Source organism: Vanellus vanellus, assembly GCF_965231255.1.
Source record: "Vanellus vanellus genome assembly, chromosome: 9".
Lineage (NCBI taxonomy): Eukaryota > Metazoa > Chordata > Aves > Charadriiformes > Charadriidae > Vanellus > Vanellus vanellus.
In genome coordinates, this window is record NC_138914.1 from 18802930 (window position 1) to 18821797 (window position 18868).

The following is an 18868-nucleotide window of genomic DNA, read 5'->3' on the forward strand; positions in this document are numbered from 1 at the left end:
TTTTAGCTGTGGATGCCTAACAGGTAGCATGGAGCAGAGAAGCAGTCTCATTCTGTTTACATGGCCAGTCTAGTACCATGACTGTAGGTAAAGAAAGCATTGTACAGCTTCCCTACTAATGTCCCCCTCTATAAGAATGTCCCCACTGTCCATTTGCAACTTTGCCATCCCACCAGAACTGGTCTGAGCTATGTTGCCTCTGCCTCATTTCACAGACCTGCAGGGTAACAAATGGTTTCCAGAGCTGTGTGAACCCTCTGACCTTTGCAGAGTGGCCATCTCTTGGGCACCGATGGTCCAAGGGCTGCCGTTGTCCTGTAACGGGACAAGCAGGCTGCGTTGTCAGATTGAGTTGTGGGCTGGTACTTCTCACATGGGTCGCAGTAGATGGTTGTGTGCCTTATCTGCTTCCTGTTAGTGCAGGATATATAATAGTGCTTACTGTTCATCATGCTGTCTGTCTGTAGGATGGAGGAAGAGGTAAAGCACAATTAACAGCGCTAGTAAGTACAGTAGTTCTTATTATATATTAGCATGTGTATCTTTGCGGGGGGGCAAATAAATATTAATGCTGTCAATTATTTATGTAAACACAAGAATATCTTCCTAGCCTGGTTTCATTTAGGCGCCTTCATGTAGTATTAATGGCTCAAAAATGAAAAGATCCCTCCTTGCTCAGTAGGATCTGTTACTAACGGAAGCAGTCTTTAGACTGCTCACTATAGTGGGTTCTCTTGGCAGTGCAGGGAGACAAAGTCCATGTAAAATCTGTCGATAATTAGTCTTGGTTGTTTGTAATTTTCAAAAGGAGAAAGTCAATTGCACACCATACCTCAGGCTAGCGTGTATTTTTTTTTTATCCCCTTTATCTCATTTTAGGACTTTCCTGTTCTGAGTGCTTTTGAAGTGCTCCTTGGATTCATCAAGCTGTCAGCAGAGTGTTTGGAAAATTATGTGTTTTGCCACTGCTTCCATAGCACCTGTAAAATGTGATGTTTTTCTTGCTGAGAAATTCAAATACTTTAAATAAATATCAAAGCCTACCCAAAGCGCTTGATTGATTGGTAGGTGTGCTTACATTATTGCTCTGAAGTGCAGCACATCGCTCTCGTTGCTTTGTTCATGCATACTTTGGGATAGGCAATGGTCTACCTTCTGTTTCAGGTGCTGTGGACATATTAACGTCAGTGGTAAAAGGAAATTAACTTACCCTTTATGAATTTGTGGTATTTAAGTTTGCCCATTGGATTTGCGTTCAGTTAAGCATACAGTTAACCTCTTTTCATTCCAATTAGTTGAAAACTAAGGATTTCCTTCCTTCTGTTTTGAACTGATATGTAAGAGGAAATCCGTAGATGTTCCTGTTTTGAGTAAACCTTTTACTAAGGAGTTCTGTTTGTGCATTTAAAAAAAGAATAGAAAGAAAGAAAAAGGTGGTATTGATTCAGATGTAGTGCTAGAAGTAGCAGATCCACTTCTGAAGGCTTTGCAGCCAAAGAGCACAGTGCGAAAATGCTCTCTCCCTGTTTACTTTTAACCTCTGGTTTGTCTTGGATCTGATTCTTAGTAGGCGGTCTTATCTTACAGAAATTGCAGCATCTATCACCACCCCTTTTGTGGAAAGGGTCCTGGCTGTAAAAGCAAGAAAATGCATCCTCCTGGGTTGCTGTTTTTCTTCTTAGCGGCATGCTTCACTCCCACAGCTGACTGCCAGAGTCAGAAGGTAAGTCTGAGAGTCTTTGTTTAAATGTTCATTGAACAGTTTTTCATATTTGGACAGTTGCGTGTTATGAAATAGCCCTCCCTAAAACTCTAAAACTCCTTTTTTCATTTACATTTATTTAGGTGCAGAATAACATCCGTAATTAAACTTTAGGACTGTAAGATATCTTCTCTGCTTATGTGTGGATATGTGTGTAGTCTAAACTGAGGAACTAAAAATAAGGTAGAAGGGAGCTGCTTGAGTTTTAGATCAGATTAAATTTGTATTTATGTTCAGCAAAGAATGCAAAAGTACCGATATGAAAGGAATATAGTCAGCATCTTTGTCTTCTGCTACGTGTGATGGGAGCTTAGTATCTGGCAGGACAGGTCCATGAGTTTCCCAAGAGAATTTTATAAAAAAAAAATTTAAAATTTCATCAAATTGATGCTTTGCAACAGGGTAAATAACTTCAGCTCCCCAGTGAGAAGTGTGGAATACTTTCCATTTTGTTTCAATTTTGTTTCAGTTTTGTTGATTTTCTTTTGATTCCTTGATCTCCGTCCTCATGTTTAGCAGCAGCATCTAGATGGATGCATGATGCCTTTGTAGATCTGTTCTCTGGGCTCCATGGTGAGGCATCCCATTTTCTGTAGGTTAGAATTCACACCAATTCATACTATTTTGTCTTCTGCCATCACCCTTCTTGTGTCCTGCTGTTGGAGGAATGAACTGGCATACAAAGTCAGAAGCTGTGTGGGGCATTTGGAAATCTTATTCCCCGGGGATCCGAGCTATGGAAGGGTTGTCTTGTCTTAAATGGCAAAGAGGGGCCTTGTGGGGAGTGGACAGACATGTGCTAAGGAAGGTGCATGGAAGACTTGATTTAGAAAAAGCCAGAGCACTGAAAAGGTGCTTCAGTGTCAGAACTTGGGTGGAAGCTTTTGTATAGACCCTTTTGTAAAAGGGCCATAAATGCCTAATAAGCAAACAAATAGGATAAGAAGGGCATGAACCTTTGGGGCTGTAGGTTAGTTAGGGTGACTTGTGCACAAAAATGGTTTGAAGGAGAGTCTCTACTGGTGTTTCTTGTTTGTCTGGAGGCATGGGCTCCAGGCAGATTGGTTCCAGTATAGCAGTGCATTTAAAGGCATGGTTCCAGTATAGCAGTGCATTCAAAGGCATGGGCTTGCATCTTCAGCTGGTATAAGTGGAAATTTTGGTCTCTTGACTTCGAGACACTGTTGATTTCTATAATCACTGAGGTGTCTGTCTTGGTGTGAAGCAGTTAAAATATCAGGTAATGAGTACCCACTGATAGAGAAGTGAAATATTTTGAATCACCTCTGGAGCAGTTTGTTTAATCCAGGAAAAATAACACTCTTTCAGAGTTTTTTTCCCTAAAAGGTTCCCTCTTTTTGGTGACAGAGAAGAAACATTTGAAAGGGTATAAGGGGGAGTAAGGAAAAACAAAGGTCTAAGGAAGTCTTCTCCAATAGTTTAGGATGGCCATGGGATTTGATTGTGTCCTGGTTTGAGATAAAACAGGACCAGGAGATTGCAACATAAGTGCTGTGATTCCACAAGAGGCCTCTGTTGGCTTGCAGGAGCCTTGCAGGGGCCATTAAGAGAGAAAAGGGATTTTGTGTGAGCTTTTTTTCACCAATGTTACCTCAGGACTCTGATTTGATGGCTCAAACATGCCAGCAAATCTGTTAGCCTGATTTGTTTTTTGTGTACCTCTTGGTATGGGTTGGGGAAGATGCAGCAGATGTGAGAGCCATGAAAGTTTTTCAGTTGGGAGGCCAGTTCCAGGCTGTGCTGGAGGAGGAATAGAGACAGGTGGGAAATGAGGGGAGTGCTCCCTGCATCCCAGTGCCTCCGGTGCTCTGCAGCTGAGATGGTGGGAAACACCCAGAGCAACAATAGATCTTGTGTTATGTGATCTCTGAGCTTAATTGTTCGTTCTGGTGCTGAAAGGTGTCTTCCTTGGCCAAATGCGAAGAGTTTCTGTGTCCAGGAGCCACTGGTCTGTTCAGCTAGTGCAACTGAGAACTTCTTGGGGAGGTGCATGACTGTAATGACTCAAGCATGTGTCTACAGCTCTGTTTTGTAAAGGGCAAATGCACTGGAAACCTGGTGATTCATTAGATAATGACTTTCCAGAACTGGCTCCCAGGATTGTTGGAGCTGAACACTGACGTCCAAATGTGTTTCTTTTTCTTCCTTAAGGTTTTGCTGTGCAGAAGGATTTGTGTTTAGGAAGAAAAGGGCAAGAATGAGGGGAATGAAACTAGCCCTTTAAAAAAACTTCCCAGCTCATTCTCTTGAGGTGGAGTAAGAGAAATGAGCACTTGAGAAGTAAGGGACATCTGTGTCCCGAGTGAGAGGAGGGAAGGAAACACTGCAGCATCCAGAAGGGCAGATATGTCTCGGCTAAGCACAGAGGGCAGTGGTTGCTCATGCACATGCATGTGTTTGAGTGCAGGGAGAGAGCACAGTCCAGCCCTGGCAAGACAGAGCTCAGAGCTCATTTCTTTTGGCTACAGCTAGATGTCTTCTGCTTAAAGATGTGCTTCTCCTTTTAATTTTGGAGCTGTTTGAGAGCATCAGTCTTCCTTTTCTGTTGCTTTGTAACCAAAGTGTGGTACAGTCCAGGCTTACAACATCATCTGATCGGAACAGTGGCTGGTTTCACCCCCTTTCCCTGACATAGCCACCATGCACCTCACTGACTGTTGCCCCACCAGACAGCATTGCTGCATCACAGGGACAGACATTACCTTTTGCTGCTTCCTCTCCACCATCTTCAAACTTAGAAACAGCAGTCACAGATGAGCCCGGTGGAGCAGTGCATCATTGTTTTCCAGGAGCCACCTCTGACTCAAACTCCTGTCTATCTTTCATCCTCTCCAAAATTCAGGTGTCCAAACTGTTGCATTTATGTGCCTTGATTCCCTCTTCTGCTTTCCTAAGAAGAAAAACACTCCAGAAAATGACTGCTTCATCAGTTCTGTCACTCAAATAAGAAGGGATTTTTTTTTTTTTTAATTCTTTTCCATGCAGCTGTTTTCTTCCTCTTTCCTCCCGCCTGTTGCTGCTGACACAAGCGTATTTCCTTATAAAAAGAGGAAGATCTTGCTGGAAAGCAGCCTAAAGCTCATGAAGTGTCCAGGGAAGACAGGGTAGGGGGGATTCCACAGTAACTATCTTGTCTTAGAAGGCTACAAGTAATTAAAGATGCAAACAGGGAGGAGTGACAGCCCTTTTCCTCTCCCAGCTTCCATCTCCATTTAGATATGGAGCCACACTAATGAAGGAAAGAGAAGGAAAATGAAGTGATGTGTGAATAATGGTGTCTTCCTCCACCACCATGACAGAGAACACATTTAATGGCCTGTGTCTGACAGCCAACTCCGGATGCCTGGAAGTAAAGATGAAAGAGAAGATGGGAGAATTTTAATTTAGTGTTTTGTGCTCTACTGTTTGTGTGGTCTTTTTCATGCAGGTAGGGTGGCTCAGACACCTGATAAAGGTTTGTGGGGTAATTCTGACAACATTAACATCATAAGTCATGGGAAAGTGTTTCTTCCTTGGGCGTCTTCCCATTCCTCTTTTCTGACGCATTGTCTCAGTGAAGGTAAAAGCTGGGATTTGATGGGACTAGAAAGACAGGAGATGTACCGTTCTGTCAGAATCAAGTACCTGGCTCCAGTTTGCTCCTTTCAAAAGCCTATCTTTAATCTGGAGTCCTAATTTGTACTTGAATCAGCTGATTGGCTCTTTCCTACCCCATCAACAGCACTGCTCGTCCTTTGAGACAGAGTACTCCAGAGTTACCACCTCATTTATCCATCCATAATGGCTGTCTTCTCTGTTTTGCTCCATGAAAAAGGGGAAATCTCCTCTAACAGTACTGTGTGCCAGTGTGGTGGAAACGTAAGGAACAGCAAAGCTGATCTTTGTCCTGCTGGATAAAATTAGTAAAGCTGGTGCTCACAGGACATGGATAGGTGGATTTGGTGGATCTCAGATTGGGTTTGAGCTGTTTATAATGCAAGGAAGGGAGTTCTTAACAGGTTCCTTGGGGATTCTACCACCAAAGGAAGTGGAGGTTACTGTATGGTAAGGAAAGCCCCAGATGCATGACTAGAAATGAATATCTATGTGAGGAGCCACCACAGCCAAAGGAATCACTTTTATTATTGGGCAGCATTCTTGCACAGATGGCAGCAGAAGATGGATCCATGAAGATGAGAAAAAGCTCAACATCTCCAGGCAGAGGGAACATGGGTGTGAGCCAGGAAACCATTCCAGGGAGATGTCCCTGCGGACCTGGGGCTTGAGGGTTATCTCTCAGGAGGTTTTCGTGACAGGGTCTGCTGGCTGTCATTTGGGAGGGCCTTCCTGAGCTGTTGATAAGTGATGGGAAGCCACAGGCTTCCTCCCTTGCCTTGAGGCAAATGTATGCATTTGGGCTTAAGTTCAGAGGAAGTAAAGCTGAGATTGCTGATGGGAATCAAAACCAGGGAGTTCTGGGCACAGGAGAGCTGCTGCATTAACAGCATTTTTCAGGATTGACTTAAAAATCCCAGATAAAGGCCTCCTCCCAAAATTTGATCTGATTATTTTATTTTTAGAAAATACAGTGTCTGTAGAGGCACAGTTAAGGTGAGCTGTGGGGGTTTTTTTCCTGCCAATGACCTTTTGGGGCAAACACAGCTTGTGCCTCCCAGCTTTTCTCTGCCATCGTCAGTGGCAAACATTGTCTCTCTTTAAAATGAGCAATGGTGTTTCCGTGCAGTGGCTTGACTCCAGGAGTTTAGGAATACAAGGAAACCCTTTTGAGATAAAATCATGAGCTTTCATGACAAGCTGGCATATGATGATGATTATTTGCTCTGAGGCCATACGTTTTTCAGCTGCTCTGTCTGTGTTTCATTTGGAGAAGCAGAGTTGGTGGGTACAGGGCTACAGAAAAGCCCTGTGAGGAAGCCTGAACCCCTAAAGTTATTTTGGTTGGGTGGAACGACTCATGCTGAATTTGTCACCAGCCATGTGAATTATCCAATCCTAAAGCCTGATCTTTCCAGTGTTTATGGGGTCCTTCTCACCTAGGGTCAAAGCATCAGGGGCCATCCAGGTGGTCAGAGAGTTACAGAGCACCTTTCATTTAATCCACCCTCCTGCCCCTCGCACCTTCCCACAGACAATTGCTGTGAGAAATATTTGTGTGAGCAGCTCCTGGGCTCTGGGAAATAGACTGAGCTAATGCACTCAGTTCTTCAGACCCGTGAAACAACAAGAACACAGCAGTGAACTGGATCATATCAATGGCATGGAAAACAGAAACACTGTGTTGCATTTTAATTCAGTGTCTTCTGGCAAGGGTTATTAATGTAGGGCTTGTCCTCACATACCACTACCACATGTTTGCAAAAGATGAGCTTAAATTAACAGTGCACGGTTATGATTATTTTAGAAATTGTTAGAATTTTTGCTGTGAGGCGTAGGGGAAAGATAAGATAGCTGTGATCTGCCCTATTGCCTTCTAGCTGAGATCCAAGCAGAGCAGCACGCAGCAGCATGGCGTGATGGTTTAGCCCATATGAGTGTGTGGTATACCTCCCAGCAGCTGCACTGGTCACTGCCCTCCCCAGTGGTGTCTAAAGAATGGTGTAATGTTGATATAAACATATTAAAGGTTGGCAAGATGAGTGGCTAAGGTAACAATTCAATTTTGGGCTTATTTCCATTCTGTTTTTCCTTTTTAAGTTAAAATCCATGCGATGCAATATCAAGACGATGTTTACCTTGAATACAGCGTGTACTGCTTGTGCTGTAGCGCCTAAAACATTGTGTCCAAGAGGCTGGTTAAAGACCACCCAAGGATTAGGAGTGAGGGACTGCAGGTAAGGCCTGTTTCCTAACCATGTTAAGGTTCTGGTGCAGCCCTGCTATGCAAGTAGTAGTAGCGTCTGTGCCTTCAGGAGAGCATATGTGTGTTTTCTGAGCTCTAAAGATCCAAGGGGGGTTGGGTTTAGATGCATAAAAATGGATTTATGGCCCCTATTATTGTTGCTTTCGTCTCCTTGCAAATCCAACGGACTTTTTGCTGGGCATAAGGTTCTATATACGCAGAACAAATTGCATGATATTTACCTCTAACTTGCCCTAAACAGCCTGAGTTTGCTAACCCTGTTATAGCAACTTAACAGAGGTCTGTCTAGCACAGAAACCTATTTCAGACACAGAATCCCATAGTGGATTATTAAAAAAATAACATAGCGATAGTTCCCCTTGTGTATCCTCCCAGCTTGCAGCAGTAATCGTCTGAACTTTTTACCTTCCTACTTTGCTTTATGACAATTGCTTGTTCATGTGTTCCTTGCTTTTATTCAGTTGAGCTTGGCTCTAATAGGAAAAGGGTGAAGGAAAACTGAATTTACCAGGAAGTTTTTAAAAAATGAAACACTATAGATTATTGTTTGTGTATCTGTTCAGTAGTGAATGTTAACAGCTAATATATAGCTCCATTGTCTACTGTTTTCTGTGATTCACTATTCTGTTGAAATACTTTAAAAATAGCTGTAGCAGTTTTGCAGTTTATAGCAGTTTTTGTAGAGACACACGTAGAAGTCAGATTGAAGCCAAAGGGGCAGTGCTATCAAGACAATTTCCAAGTTCCTTTTGGGAAGGATGTTGCGCCAAAAATAAAATGAAGTGTAAGAATAATTGAGTGTACGCAGCTTTTCTGAATGTTATCTGCTCTTATGGTGGTTATTGGGCAGACCCATGGATAGCTCTGTACCTCATACGAGCAGAACAAGAGACACTGCCATCAAGGGCTTACCCTGCGTGTAGAGGTGATGGATGGAGGGTTGAAAAGAAGATGCTTCTTTTGAGGATTTAAGGGGTTTGTCCAAGGTTGCATAGAGAATCTGTGAATAACACAGCTATTAAATCCCAATTTCCAGCATCCCAATCTGGAATCCTTAGTGCAAGACAGAACAGGACAAGTCCTACAAAGAGACTTTGTTCTTTCAAGGTTATTTTAGGCGTGAAGTTGAATGTTGAGTCCCCCTGGAGATCCTAACTTTGTTTCTATGCTGTCTAACCCTCCAGCATCCAAGGTTTCTGTCCTGATGCTCTCAGACTACCCAAGGTCCTGTCTTATATCCAGTCCCTGGCAGATTTCTTGTAACCGGTCTTTGAGGCTCAAATCAATGGACATCCTTAGAGAAGACATAACCCCAGTACAAACTCTTATGTGCATGTATGGCAAAAGAAATGAGTGCCCTTCCTTCCATTCAGAGTTCTGTGCGCTGCAGTGCGATTGCTTAGAAACCCTCCAGCAGGCGTGTGGCGTGTTTGTGTTGTAACCATGAATCTTGGATTGTTCTTTTTAAGATACACTGTCAAGTTAGGAGAAATTACCCTTTCCCAGCCAGGCTGCTATCACATATGTAAGAAGGAAATTGAGGAGAAAAAGTGCTGTCCAGGATTCTGGGGTACGGAGTGCTATGGTAAGTTTTTCATCTTTTTATGACAATCTCTAGCTGTTGAGTAAGTCAAACCAGTTTTAATAGGAGGCATTAAATATGCATTGAGGTGATTAATTTCTGCTTCAGATGAGTTGAATCTTCTTACATTTAACACAGAACATAACCTCCTTTGGTGGAACTTCCTTTTGTCTTTTCTTTAAAAATAAGCTTTTGGAAAGGGATGTTTTTGTTCCTCTTTAAGAAAGTTTCCAAAGGAAGAGGAAGATATTTCTTTCTGATGTCCCTCTAGTCTGCAGTGTGCGCGCCACGTGTGCTCCTGTGTAGTCTGGAGTTAGTCAGCCATTCAACCACAGAAAATACTTAGGAATTGTAATCCAAGGTGAAAATAACCATCCCAAAGCTCCCACTCAGGTTTAAGCCAGGTAATGAGAATTTGTTTTGTCATTCCAAACGCAAGACCTACTAAGCTAAACACTTCTCATATGATTGACTGCTGGAATATGGAAAGACGTGCTCCGGTCCTGCAGAAAATAGGAAGTCATTTGAGAGCTTGAGCCTGTTCTCATGCAGAAGTGGTTTGAATAAGCAATTGGCTTCGTCAGAGGAATCACACATCTAAAACTTTCAGAAATAGTCCCCAGAATTTGGAGGTACCCCACTCCAAAGATGTGTGGACTATATTTGTCTGAGCACATTCTCAGGTCTTCATGAAGTCAGGGAAAGATGAAAATGCTCAGTGTCTTTGCAAAGCAGGGTCCCACCTGTCCTGAGTTTCAGAACTGCCCTCAGATGTTTGAGACCGCCTGTCACTGCCTCAACCTCAAAACATGTTTCTGTGCCTTTGCTGAAATTTAGTTAGTTATGGCCCATTGGCACTTTTCCTTAGACTTTTAATAAAAGGCTTTTCTTAGCTAGCAGTCAAATTGCTCCTTGGTGCCACTCCTGGCCACGCTTACCAGCTTTGGGCCAGTGTTAAGTGTATTGGGTAAGCAGGAAGGGACTTTGCTGGTGAAGAGGCCATTGCTTTTGCACAACTGGAGTGCCTGGGGGAAGAGGAGATGGAAAGGGGAATGCAGTGCTAGTTGTTCCATCTGATCTTGTCTGGCCTGTCTCTTGCCTGCTAGAGTGTCCGGGTGGCTCTCAAAATCCCTGCAGTGGCCATGGGACGTGCTTGGATGGCATACAGCAGAACGGGACTTGCATCTGTAAGGTCAGTGCATGATTTATTCTGAGGGTCATGTGCTTTTGTCAGAGGGAGTTGTATAGTGTCTGTGCAGATGCCTTGGCTGAAGGCTGACCTTCTTCCTGGAAGGTCATTAGCAGCTTCTTTCATTCCAGCATCAGTCTCCATGCTTTTCCTGGAGGTTTAGTGTGTTTGGTAATAGCACTAAGACACCGTCGGTGAGGGTATGAAGTTGTGAAGGGTCTCTAGGGGGAAATGAAGAAAGAATTGCATGGATTTAACCCTCTGGTCAGTTGAAATAATCATTGTGTGTCTGTGGCTGCAAGAAGCCCCGAGATACTTGGCTCTTAATGAGCTGCACCTTTTCCAGACTTGGACCATATCCTTCCCAAATGAACTGGTTCTGCACCTTGGCAGGCAGATCCTCCCTCTCTGTCATGTCAAACCAGGACATTCTCTCAGAAAAAGCAAGAAAGACCAAAAAGAGAATTTAGAGCAGATGTTTAGTTTTTTTCTTTACAGCTCCAGACTTTGTACAACAAAAGCATAAACAGTTTCTGCACATTTGAATCGTATAGAGCAGTGTTTCTAAAATTTTTAGCTTAATGGATCAGCGTCAGACTTGAAACTTTCTCTTGTGAACTGTATGTTTTTACAGCACCTTTAATTAATAGCGTTGTGAAGGGATAAGATAAAATCCTACCTCTTGGGCCCTTCTTTGAGAAAGCTGCTTTTGGACTTGACTCAAAGACACCTTGTATCAATTCAAATATATGCTGAAGTTCCCCAAGCCCTGTAAAATCTATGTCAAAAGTCCTATTGACATTAGTGGATTCCAAATTCCTTTTTCAGAGAGTTATCAGAAGTCAGCTGATACATTCCTGTCTGTTTGTGATCAGTTTCCTCAATGCTCAACAGAGTTTTGCTGGGGTTTTGCCTGCCCCTGTGCTGTTGGCTTACACTGTGATCTTCTCTGCTACGGGGGCTGGTTGATACTACTAGACCAGTGAACAGATTGGTTTTCTTCACTGTATTGCTTCAGCTGTCACAGAAAATCAGAAATGGGGAGAAACTTTGAACTATAACAATGTGTGAAACAGTGCAGCGATACAGAAAAATAACATCTGGGACATTTTGGGGCTCTTCTAGGAGCAATACAGTGGTTTTGCCTGCCAGGATTGTCAAGATGAAAATCGTTTTGGCCCAGACTGTCAGTCAGGTAAGGATGAGTAATTCAGGTGAAACCTCCACAAAAATCCCTGAGAGCAAGGAAAGAGAAGGGGGAAGGTTGAGTGAAGAAGGATGCTGGAGAGGAGGAAGGGATGCCAGCAGGCAGCGTTTAATAGCAGGTGTCTTGGTATTTTGTCTTTGTGCTCTTCTCCACTGTCCCATTGCACAAATGATTCTCAGTTTTTCACTCAAATCAGTCCATTTTTCCTATTGTAAATCTCCCTCCCCCTTTACCAGGGCTATCCCAGTTTCCTCTCTCTTTTTAACCAGGCTGTTACCTACATCCCTGAAGCGACCCACACTCGCTTCCCAACTGTTTTCCAAACTCCTGTAACTGCCCCACTTGTCTCCCAGATTCTTCCTTGTGGCCCTCCCTACAAAATTAATTCACACAGTTCTGCTTCTTGTATATGGCATTTTTGGAAGCAATTGATGACCGGTGCAGCCTGGCTGTTAGAGGAGCCCTTTTTGTCCAGCTCCTGGTTGCCTTGTGTGCACACAGGTGAGATAGGTGTGATCTTGGTTGTTGTGCTCACACAATGACACCAATGCTGGGATCACAAATGTGGTAGGCTCTCATATGCTGCCTCCTTCCACATCGGCTGCAGCAGACTTAGAGGAGTGGGAAGTTAAAACACATGCCTGAAAAGCTGGTCTAGATCTTGCATTCAGGGCTGCTCTTACAGGGCTCGCTTTGTCTTCTTGAGCCCAGGATGTGCAGTTTGCCCTCTTTAAGCTCTGACTGGCATTGCCTTATTTTTTAAAGGAGCTACATTTGCTGTGGATTATTGGTGGGAAATCAGGGTGTCCCAGGGCTGTTGGCCAATGTATGTCTGGAGCCCTATGTGCTGCCTTGTAGCTGAAGGTCAGGTTTGTCTGGACTTCCCTTGCAGTGTGTGACTGTGTTCACGGGGAATGCAACAGTGGCGTCACTGGGAATGGAAGCTGCACGTGCTATGGAGGCTACACTGGCCCCAGGTGTGACCAAGGTAAATACATTGGTAGCTGCAGAGGGGCTGTTAGAGCTAAGCTATTATATGAGCTTGGATGCATGCATCCCAAAAGGAGTTGGGGGGCAATGAATCGCTTGGGAATGTAGAGGGAAGGTGATCTGAGCACTGGAGATCTAGACAGAGGGAAGAGCTGGGATCTGCTCCCCACTCCATGACAGTGGCTAAGATGTGCCATCTCCTTGTGCCTCTGTTCCTTCTCTGGAAACCAGATAGACTCTTTCTTCTCTCTAAGCCTTATGGGACCTGACTACCTAGGCTGCCAGTGGTTTAGAGCTGTCCACGCTGCTTCTATCGCCTAGCTCTTGTGCCAGCTCGGGGCCTCTGGAAACCACATTTGTCTTCATTTCCAGATATTTTGTAAAGTAAGTTGTATCTTCCAGTGGTGCCCTGCATGCTCAAAGGGAAATTTTCTTTGCTGTGTGATTCCAGAGCTTCCCCTTTGCAAAGGTGTGACATGCGAGGCCAACAGCGAATGTGTGGTAAGGGATGGGACAGCAATGTGTGACTGCAAGGCGGGCTACAGAAAAAGCGGGAGCACTTGCCTAGGTGAGAAACTTCTCTGTGACCCTAAATGATCCCGTTTGGAAAATCTTACTGCACTAGTATCTCCAGATGAATTTGATCACTGTGAATACAATGCCTACTTCACTGCAGAGGCTTAAGAACCTGTTTTTTAGGAGCCCCTTTTAAGATTAAGGGGTAAGTTTTTGGTTCCCCTCTCATTTGGTTCTGAAAGCAAGAAATGAATTGGAGTTGCAGGTTCCATCCAGCACTCACTCATAAGTATGTACTGAATAACTGGGATATTGGTGAGTCTGTACCAGTTTAAATAATAAGACATGTAATTGGAGGATTTCATCACTGATTTCAAATTTAAGTTTGTGAATTGGTTTTGTTAAAAGAAAGTCAGTAAAATAAGATGCATGTGATTAGCTAGCTATGGATAGCTCTGTTTTCACTGGCTTTCTGCAATTTTTCCTGACCAAACTGCAGTTTCATATATCCTCAGATATGATGGAAATTCAGAAGTAAATCCAATCACCCTCTGTCACTTGCACTTCTGTTACTGAAGTAACATGAAGAACGTGTCATCCAAATTCCTCAGACCAAAAAACCCAAAATGTCTGCTGTCTGAAATTATTTTATTTTCCTGGAAAATTTTAGAAATTTAATAGTATAAATTCCTTGTATTCAGTTCTCTCCAGGCCTTTTGCATTCTGCTGTGCTGTAGTAAGTGCTGTTTTGAAAACAGAAATTTGGTTACTCTCACCTCTCATCTCTTTAATTGCAGCTCAGGATCCTTGTGCTTCTTCTCCATGCTCACCCTTTGCTATGTGTAAGGTTCTTGGACCACGAAAGTATCAATGTACCTGCAAAGAAGGATTTCAAGGAGATGGGAGGTTTTGCCAGCCCATAAACCCTTGTGTTGACAGCAATGGAGGCTGCCCAGAAAACTCTACAGTTTGTGTTTACAGACGTCCAGGAGAGGTAAGGGCAATAACAGCACATCAGCAACCTGTAAGGGTCTGAAAAATGGCCAGGAGAGAAGTTCTTCAAATGACCTCACCATTGTGTTGGTCAAATCTGCTCTCCTTGCTTAGATTTTGCAAAGGGAAACCAGACAGCTCTTTCGTAGGGTAACTTATTGGGTAAAAGATGATGAATGCAGCTTTATAATCACTGTGTTGCCTTCCCTTAGGTATCTTGTTTTTGCAAGCCTGGGATGAGTAGAAGAACTCCTTTGTCTGAGTGTTCTGTATTTCCCAACGGTTGCCGGCAGTATTTCTGCGATGTGACTTCCACGTGTGAAATTAATTCCCAGGGGAATCCTACGTAAGCCAGTTTAAAGATTGCTATTAAAGAAGCTTATTCTACAGCTAGAATGAAAACTGTTTGGATGAGCTGAGTTTTGAAGAAACTGAGAGCTAACTGAGGAGAATGGGCCAGAGTCACCTTTTGAGAAGAGCCTGTTTGTAACAAGTCCATTGAAAGTAAAGAGTTTTACATCAGTCATTGTAAATTTTGGCATGTGGGTCACAAGATGCAGAATCGTCTGTGATGTGAACTGGAGATGTAGCTCCCGAAGTTGGTGGTAGTAGTAGCGTATTATCAATTAATAATCAGTCATTAAAAGGGAGATGTGTGACTCTTTGCTCACAGTTGCCCACATTTGATTCTGAGGGCTAAGTCTTTGGCTCTACTCTCGTAAGTAAGAAATGAATTAGAGTTGCAGATTGACAGGGAAGGGGGAAATTGAGGGAAGAAAAAACAGACCTCATTTGGTCCTCTGGAGCCAAACACCTAGAAGTTGCTACCCCTTAGAGAGGAAATATTGCCAGATCTAGGATCATTTTTGCATAATGGTCTCCCAACACCAAAGAAAGCTTCACTGAGAACTTTGTGTGTTAACAAGAAAAGGTGGAGCTTCTCTGAGAGACTGAAGAGGGAAAGAGCAGTCGCATCTCCTTGACCCTTCCTTCTCCAGTGCTGCTAAAACTGTCAGTATCCACCTGCTCATTGTGTGCTCCAGGCCAGAACTGAAACACGGTGGCTTCCCTTTCTGAAGATATGCAAGCAAAGTGCAGGACGCGGTGTTCAGCACAGTCCCTGCCTTAGTGTTATCTGTTCCCCAGCAGCTGGCACTCAGCCCTCTGAGGCTGGAGTAATGTCAAATTCCTCCCCTGTGTCGCATGTCTTCGCATCCCTGAAACAGAAAGAGCAGAGCCAATACTTGGACAAAACCCAAACGGGAAAAAACATGGTTATCGGCCAGTGATCTTAAGTAGTCTCTGAGTAATGACTATAAATCCGTGTGAATCAGGACAGAGATTTTCACATGTAGATAAGCTTTTCTGGGAAAGTCATTAGCCTGTCTGGGGCCCTCATTAAGTCTAAGACAAACCATAGCTAACTGATGTGCATGAGCTGGCACTTCTCATGAAGCTGAGGGGTCACATAGGAGCTGTTTGCTAGATTTTCACTTAGCCTGTGGTTTTTATGCATTACATCAAATTTTCAGATGCTGTAATGACTGGTACTGACTGAATATCTAGTTAGAAAGGTATCGATAAATATATTGCATCTGTCTGAACTCTAGAGCACACAATCCTTATGTTGAGAAAGCTTCTTCACTCTTTTTGGGTAGGTCCAAATTTGCTGGCACTCCAGATGTATGCATCATTTTTCCTGTCACTTACTTTAGGTAGACATTACTACGCTCTTAGCTGGGATTTGTCTTTCAGTTATAGATCCTGACATGTTGTTCTACTCACGTTTGTTGAATGTGTTGTGAACTGTTTTATAATGGTTTGTTGTGTTTCATTCTTGTCTCTTAGCTGTGTGTGTAAAGAAGGGGAGATTGGAGATGGGAGAAGTTGCTATAAAGATCTCTTGAGTGAGATAAATCAGCATAATTCACGAGGAAAGTTTGCTAGGAAATTAAACGTCGCCAAGAAAATGTTTGGTAAATGTCATTTGAATTTGTTTGGGGAATGGAGCAAATGTGGGGACAAGAGTGTGTCAGGGCTAAAAGCCTTTCAGCATAATAGATCTATTTCTCAGAGTATGGCCATGGGCTGCAAAATTAAACACATTGCGTCTCTGAATCTGGATTGTGAATTGAGAAGACTGTTGCAGAGAGCGCTGCAGATGGGCATTAGGTATTTGACAGTCCTGGTGAAGCATGTACCATATCTGCAGAAGGAGGAAAACGTGTCTTGGAGGTGTGATTCAAACCTATTTGCATCAAACCACCACTGTGCCTCCACCTGCAGTATCTATGTTGAAGGCTCAGCAATCTTTCAGCTGTTGCTGGGTTTTCTAGTGATGATGCTTGAGGCTGGTGTGCCACAGGTCTTCTACTTAGTAGAACATCTACTAAGCCCTTAAACAGCCTCCTTACTAGCACGCATGTGTGAGTGGCTATTACAGACGTGAAAAGGCTTTATTCTATGCACCATGATACTTTCTGAGTGATGAATTGCTTTGCAAAGCATAGAAGACTGTTTTAGAACCTGTGTACTGCAAGTGTTGGGAGTGATATCTGCAAAGGTTAATTTTTGCCTCACTGTAATCCAAGAAAAGAAAGAGAAACCTTTAGCTGATGTCAAAGCATACTATGATAGATACCTTCTCCAACTCATCCTCTGCACAGTCTTCTGTATCTCCACTAACTTGACAGGAGCATAGAGATAGGGCTCAAAGCTCAGCTTAGCTTTTGTGTATACCCCTCCCTGCTACATATCAGTGTTGCCAACACACCTTTTTTTGCATGTTTTCTGTAATCATTTGTGCTATGGGCAACCACGTGAAGATTTCTGGGTTCCTAGCTCCCATGCAGTCGGACTTCATACCTAATGACCTTTGTTGATGGGCCATTGACGAGTGAGTGAAGACTGACAACTGTGGGTTCATAGCAGCTTCTCAAGAAGTATTTAGTCTTAATACATCCTGATGACACCCAAAAATTAGTTGTTTGAAGGGGAAGACAGAGGACACTTGGGCCAAGAATAAGGTAGTAAGCACGTGGGAACAGAATTATTATGAATATTCTGCAAGTTTCAGCAGTGATTCAAAGTGGACCAAGGTCACCAGCAATCCTTCAGAAATCTTGTGGGCAAATGCTTAAAACTAATAGCAACCAAGGTGGGCTGTGAAAATAATACCAAGCTCTCTCTGGTTCCTTGTAAACAAGTACTAGTTGCTTCCATCAGGCTAAAAATGTGTATATTGAATTGTGCCATTAACAAGAGGAATAATTACTGCTGGAGTTAAACCATATGCTAAGTAACTACTTCATGTTGCCACTCTTTTTACAGCTTCTGGTTGCTCAACGTTGCTGACCAAATATGGGCCTTTGACAGTCTTTGTACCATCCCTTCTTCTGATTCATGATAGAATGGAATTTAACGTAAGTTTTCTGGGTTTTAGCAAATTTTTGCTGTCTAAGGATTCTTTCCTGCCTGAGTTCTGCAGCCTGTAAAAACTGATTGACACTTGAGAGAGGAACTTTGGAAGGCAGTATTTATAGAAGCAGTCTCTTGGGACTGTTCATTGTCTGGTTATGTTGCAATCTCATAGAGGATGTTACATCTCATATTTTTTTTAAACCATTAGCTCTCTGTTCAATATTGACAGAGTTTGTTTTTAATGTCAGGAAGTGTAAGTTTTTCTGGCCATTCTTCATTTAAAGCTTGAACCTCCTGTGTGTGACTATTCTCAAAACTTTATGTGGCTTTTCACTGCTTGAGGATGGGGTTTTCAAAAGGGGCTGAGATTTGCATCAAAGTATTGAATTTTGGGCCTATGGCCCTAGATGTGGGTATGGCATCAACTTCTTGAGAAGAGCTCATTTTTTTTAATGGGGACAGCAAGGATGGCAGGGCTGGAGAAAACTTCTATGGGAGCCAGGACAAGAGTTTGAGAATTCTAAGCTTCAGCAAGTAGGTCCTGCAGATCATATTATTATTTTATTTATTTTTTAAATAAATTATGTTCGTTTGCCGTAATTTTGTGCAGTTAAGCCCACAAGCAGGTTATCCATCATTAGGATGAGAAAATATAAAAGCCATTTTCCTAGGACAGAGCTAAAAATCATCACTCACAAGCTACAAATGTAGCTCATGCAGTAGGGGTTTTAATTGCATGCTAGGCAAGGTGGCTATTGTGTTTCAAGTGGCAGCTAGCTTGCAGCTAGCACTCAGGTATGAGAAGGTAAATGTCTTAAAAATAACTCAGACAGACTGACCAACCCCATTTGAACATTACATTTCCATCTGATTTAGAAATATCATTCCTTTGCTTGATAGCAAAACTATCTATGCAGCAGCAATATTCCTCTAAAGTCACTTGCAGGCTAATTAATCTCCCTGTATTTGAATGTGTACACAAACAGAAGCAAAATATTTGCCACAGTGTGCTAGTCCAGTAAACCAAAATGAGGAGAGAAGCTCAATCTTGTATGCTGAGAATTCCGCTGTACGTGTTAGCTGGGAGAGAGGTAATGTTATGGCTGTTCCAGTAGATGAGGTTTTTGAAAGAATGTCATTTGTCTTCTTTATGTGGTCTTTATTCCCCAAAGGATTCCACTGCTGAGGATTTGTGCAGAATGCATGTTGTTCCTGGTCTGCATTTGGTAGAAGACTTGGTAAAAGCCAAGACTGTGTGGACCTTGTCAGGACATCAGCTAACATTCAGTAGCCAGGTAAAGGATCTCCTGAACTGAAATCCTGGACCG

At 43.0% G+C, this 18868-nt stretch overlaps 1 protein-coding gene across 1 annotated transcript in view; it reads left to right on the plus strand.

Moving 5' to 3' along the window:
- The first annotated feature begins 1425 nt into the window (after positions 1-1425).
- STAB1 (stabilin 1) overlaps positions 1426-18868 on the plus strand; it is a 58282-nt gene continuing 40839 nt past the window's right edge. Inside the window, exons 1-12 of the mRNA XM_082487995.1 lie at positions 1426-1723; positions 7478-7614; positions 9113-9228; positions 10332-10417; positions 11540-11609; positions 12514-12609; positions 13063-13179; positions 13925-14121; positions 14333-14466; positions 15969-16096; positions 17451-17542; positions 18713-18835. Coding sequence (XP_082344121.1) covers positions 1649-1723; positions 7478-7614; positions 9113-9228; positions 10332-10417; positions 11540-11609; positions 12514-12609; positions 13063-13179; positions 13925-14121; positions 14333-14466; positions 15969-16096; positions 17451-17542; positions 18713-18835 — 1371 coding nt within the window. The 5' untranslated portion in view covers positions 1426-1648. The remainder of the gene's footprint in view (positions 1724-7477; positions 7615-9112; positions 9229-10331; positions 10418-11539; positions 11610-12513; positions 12610-13062; positions 13180-13924; positions 14122-14332; positions 14467-15968; positions 16097-17450; positions 17543-18712; positions 18836-18868) is intronic.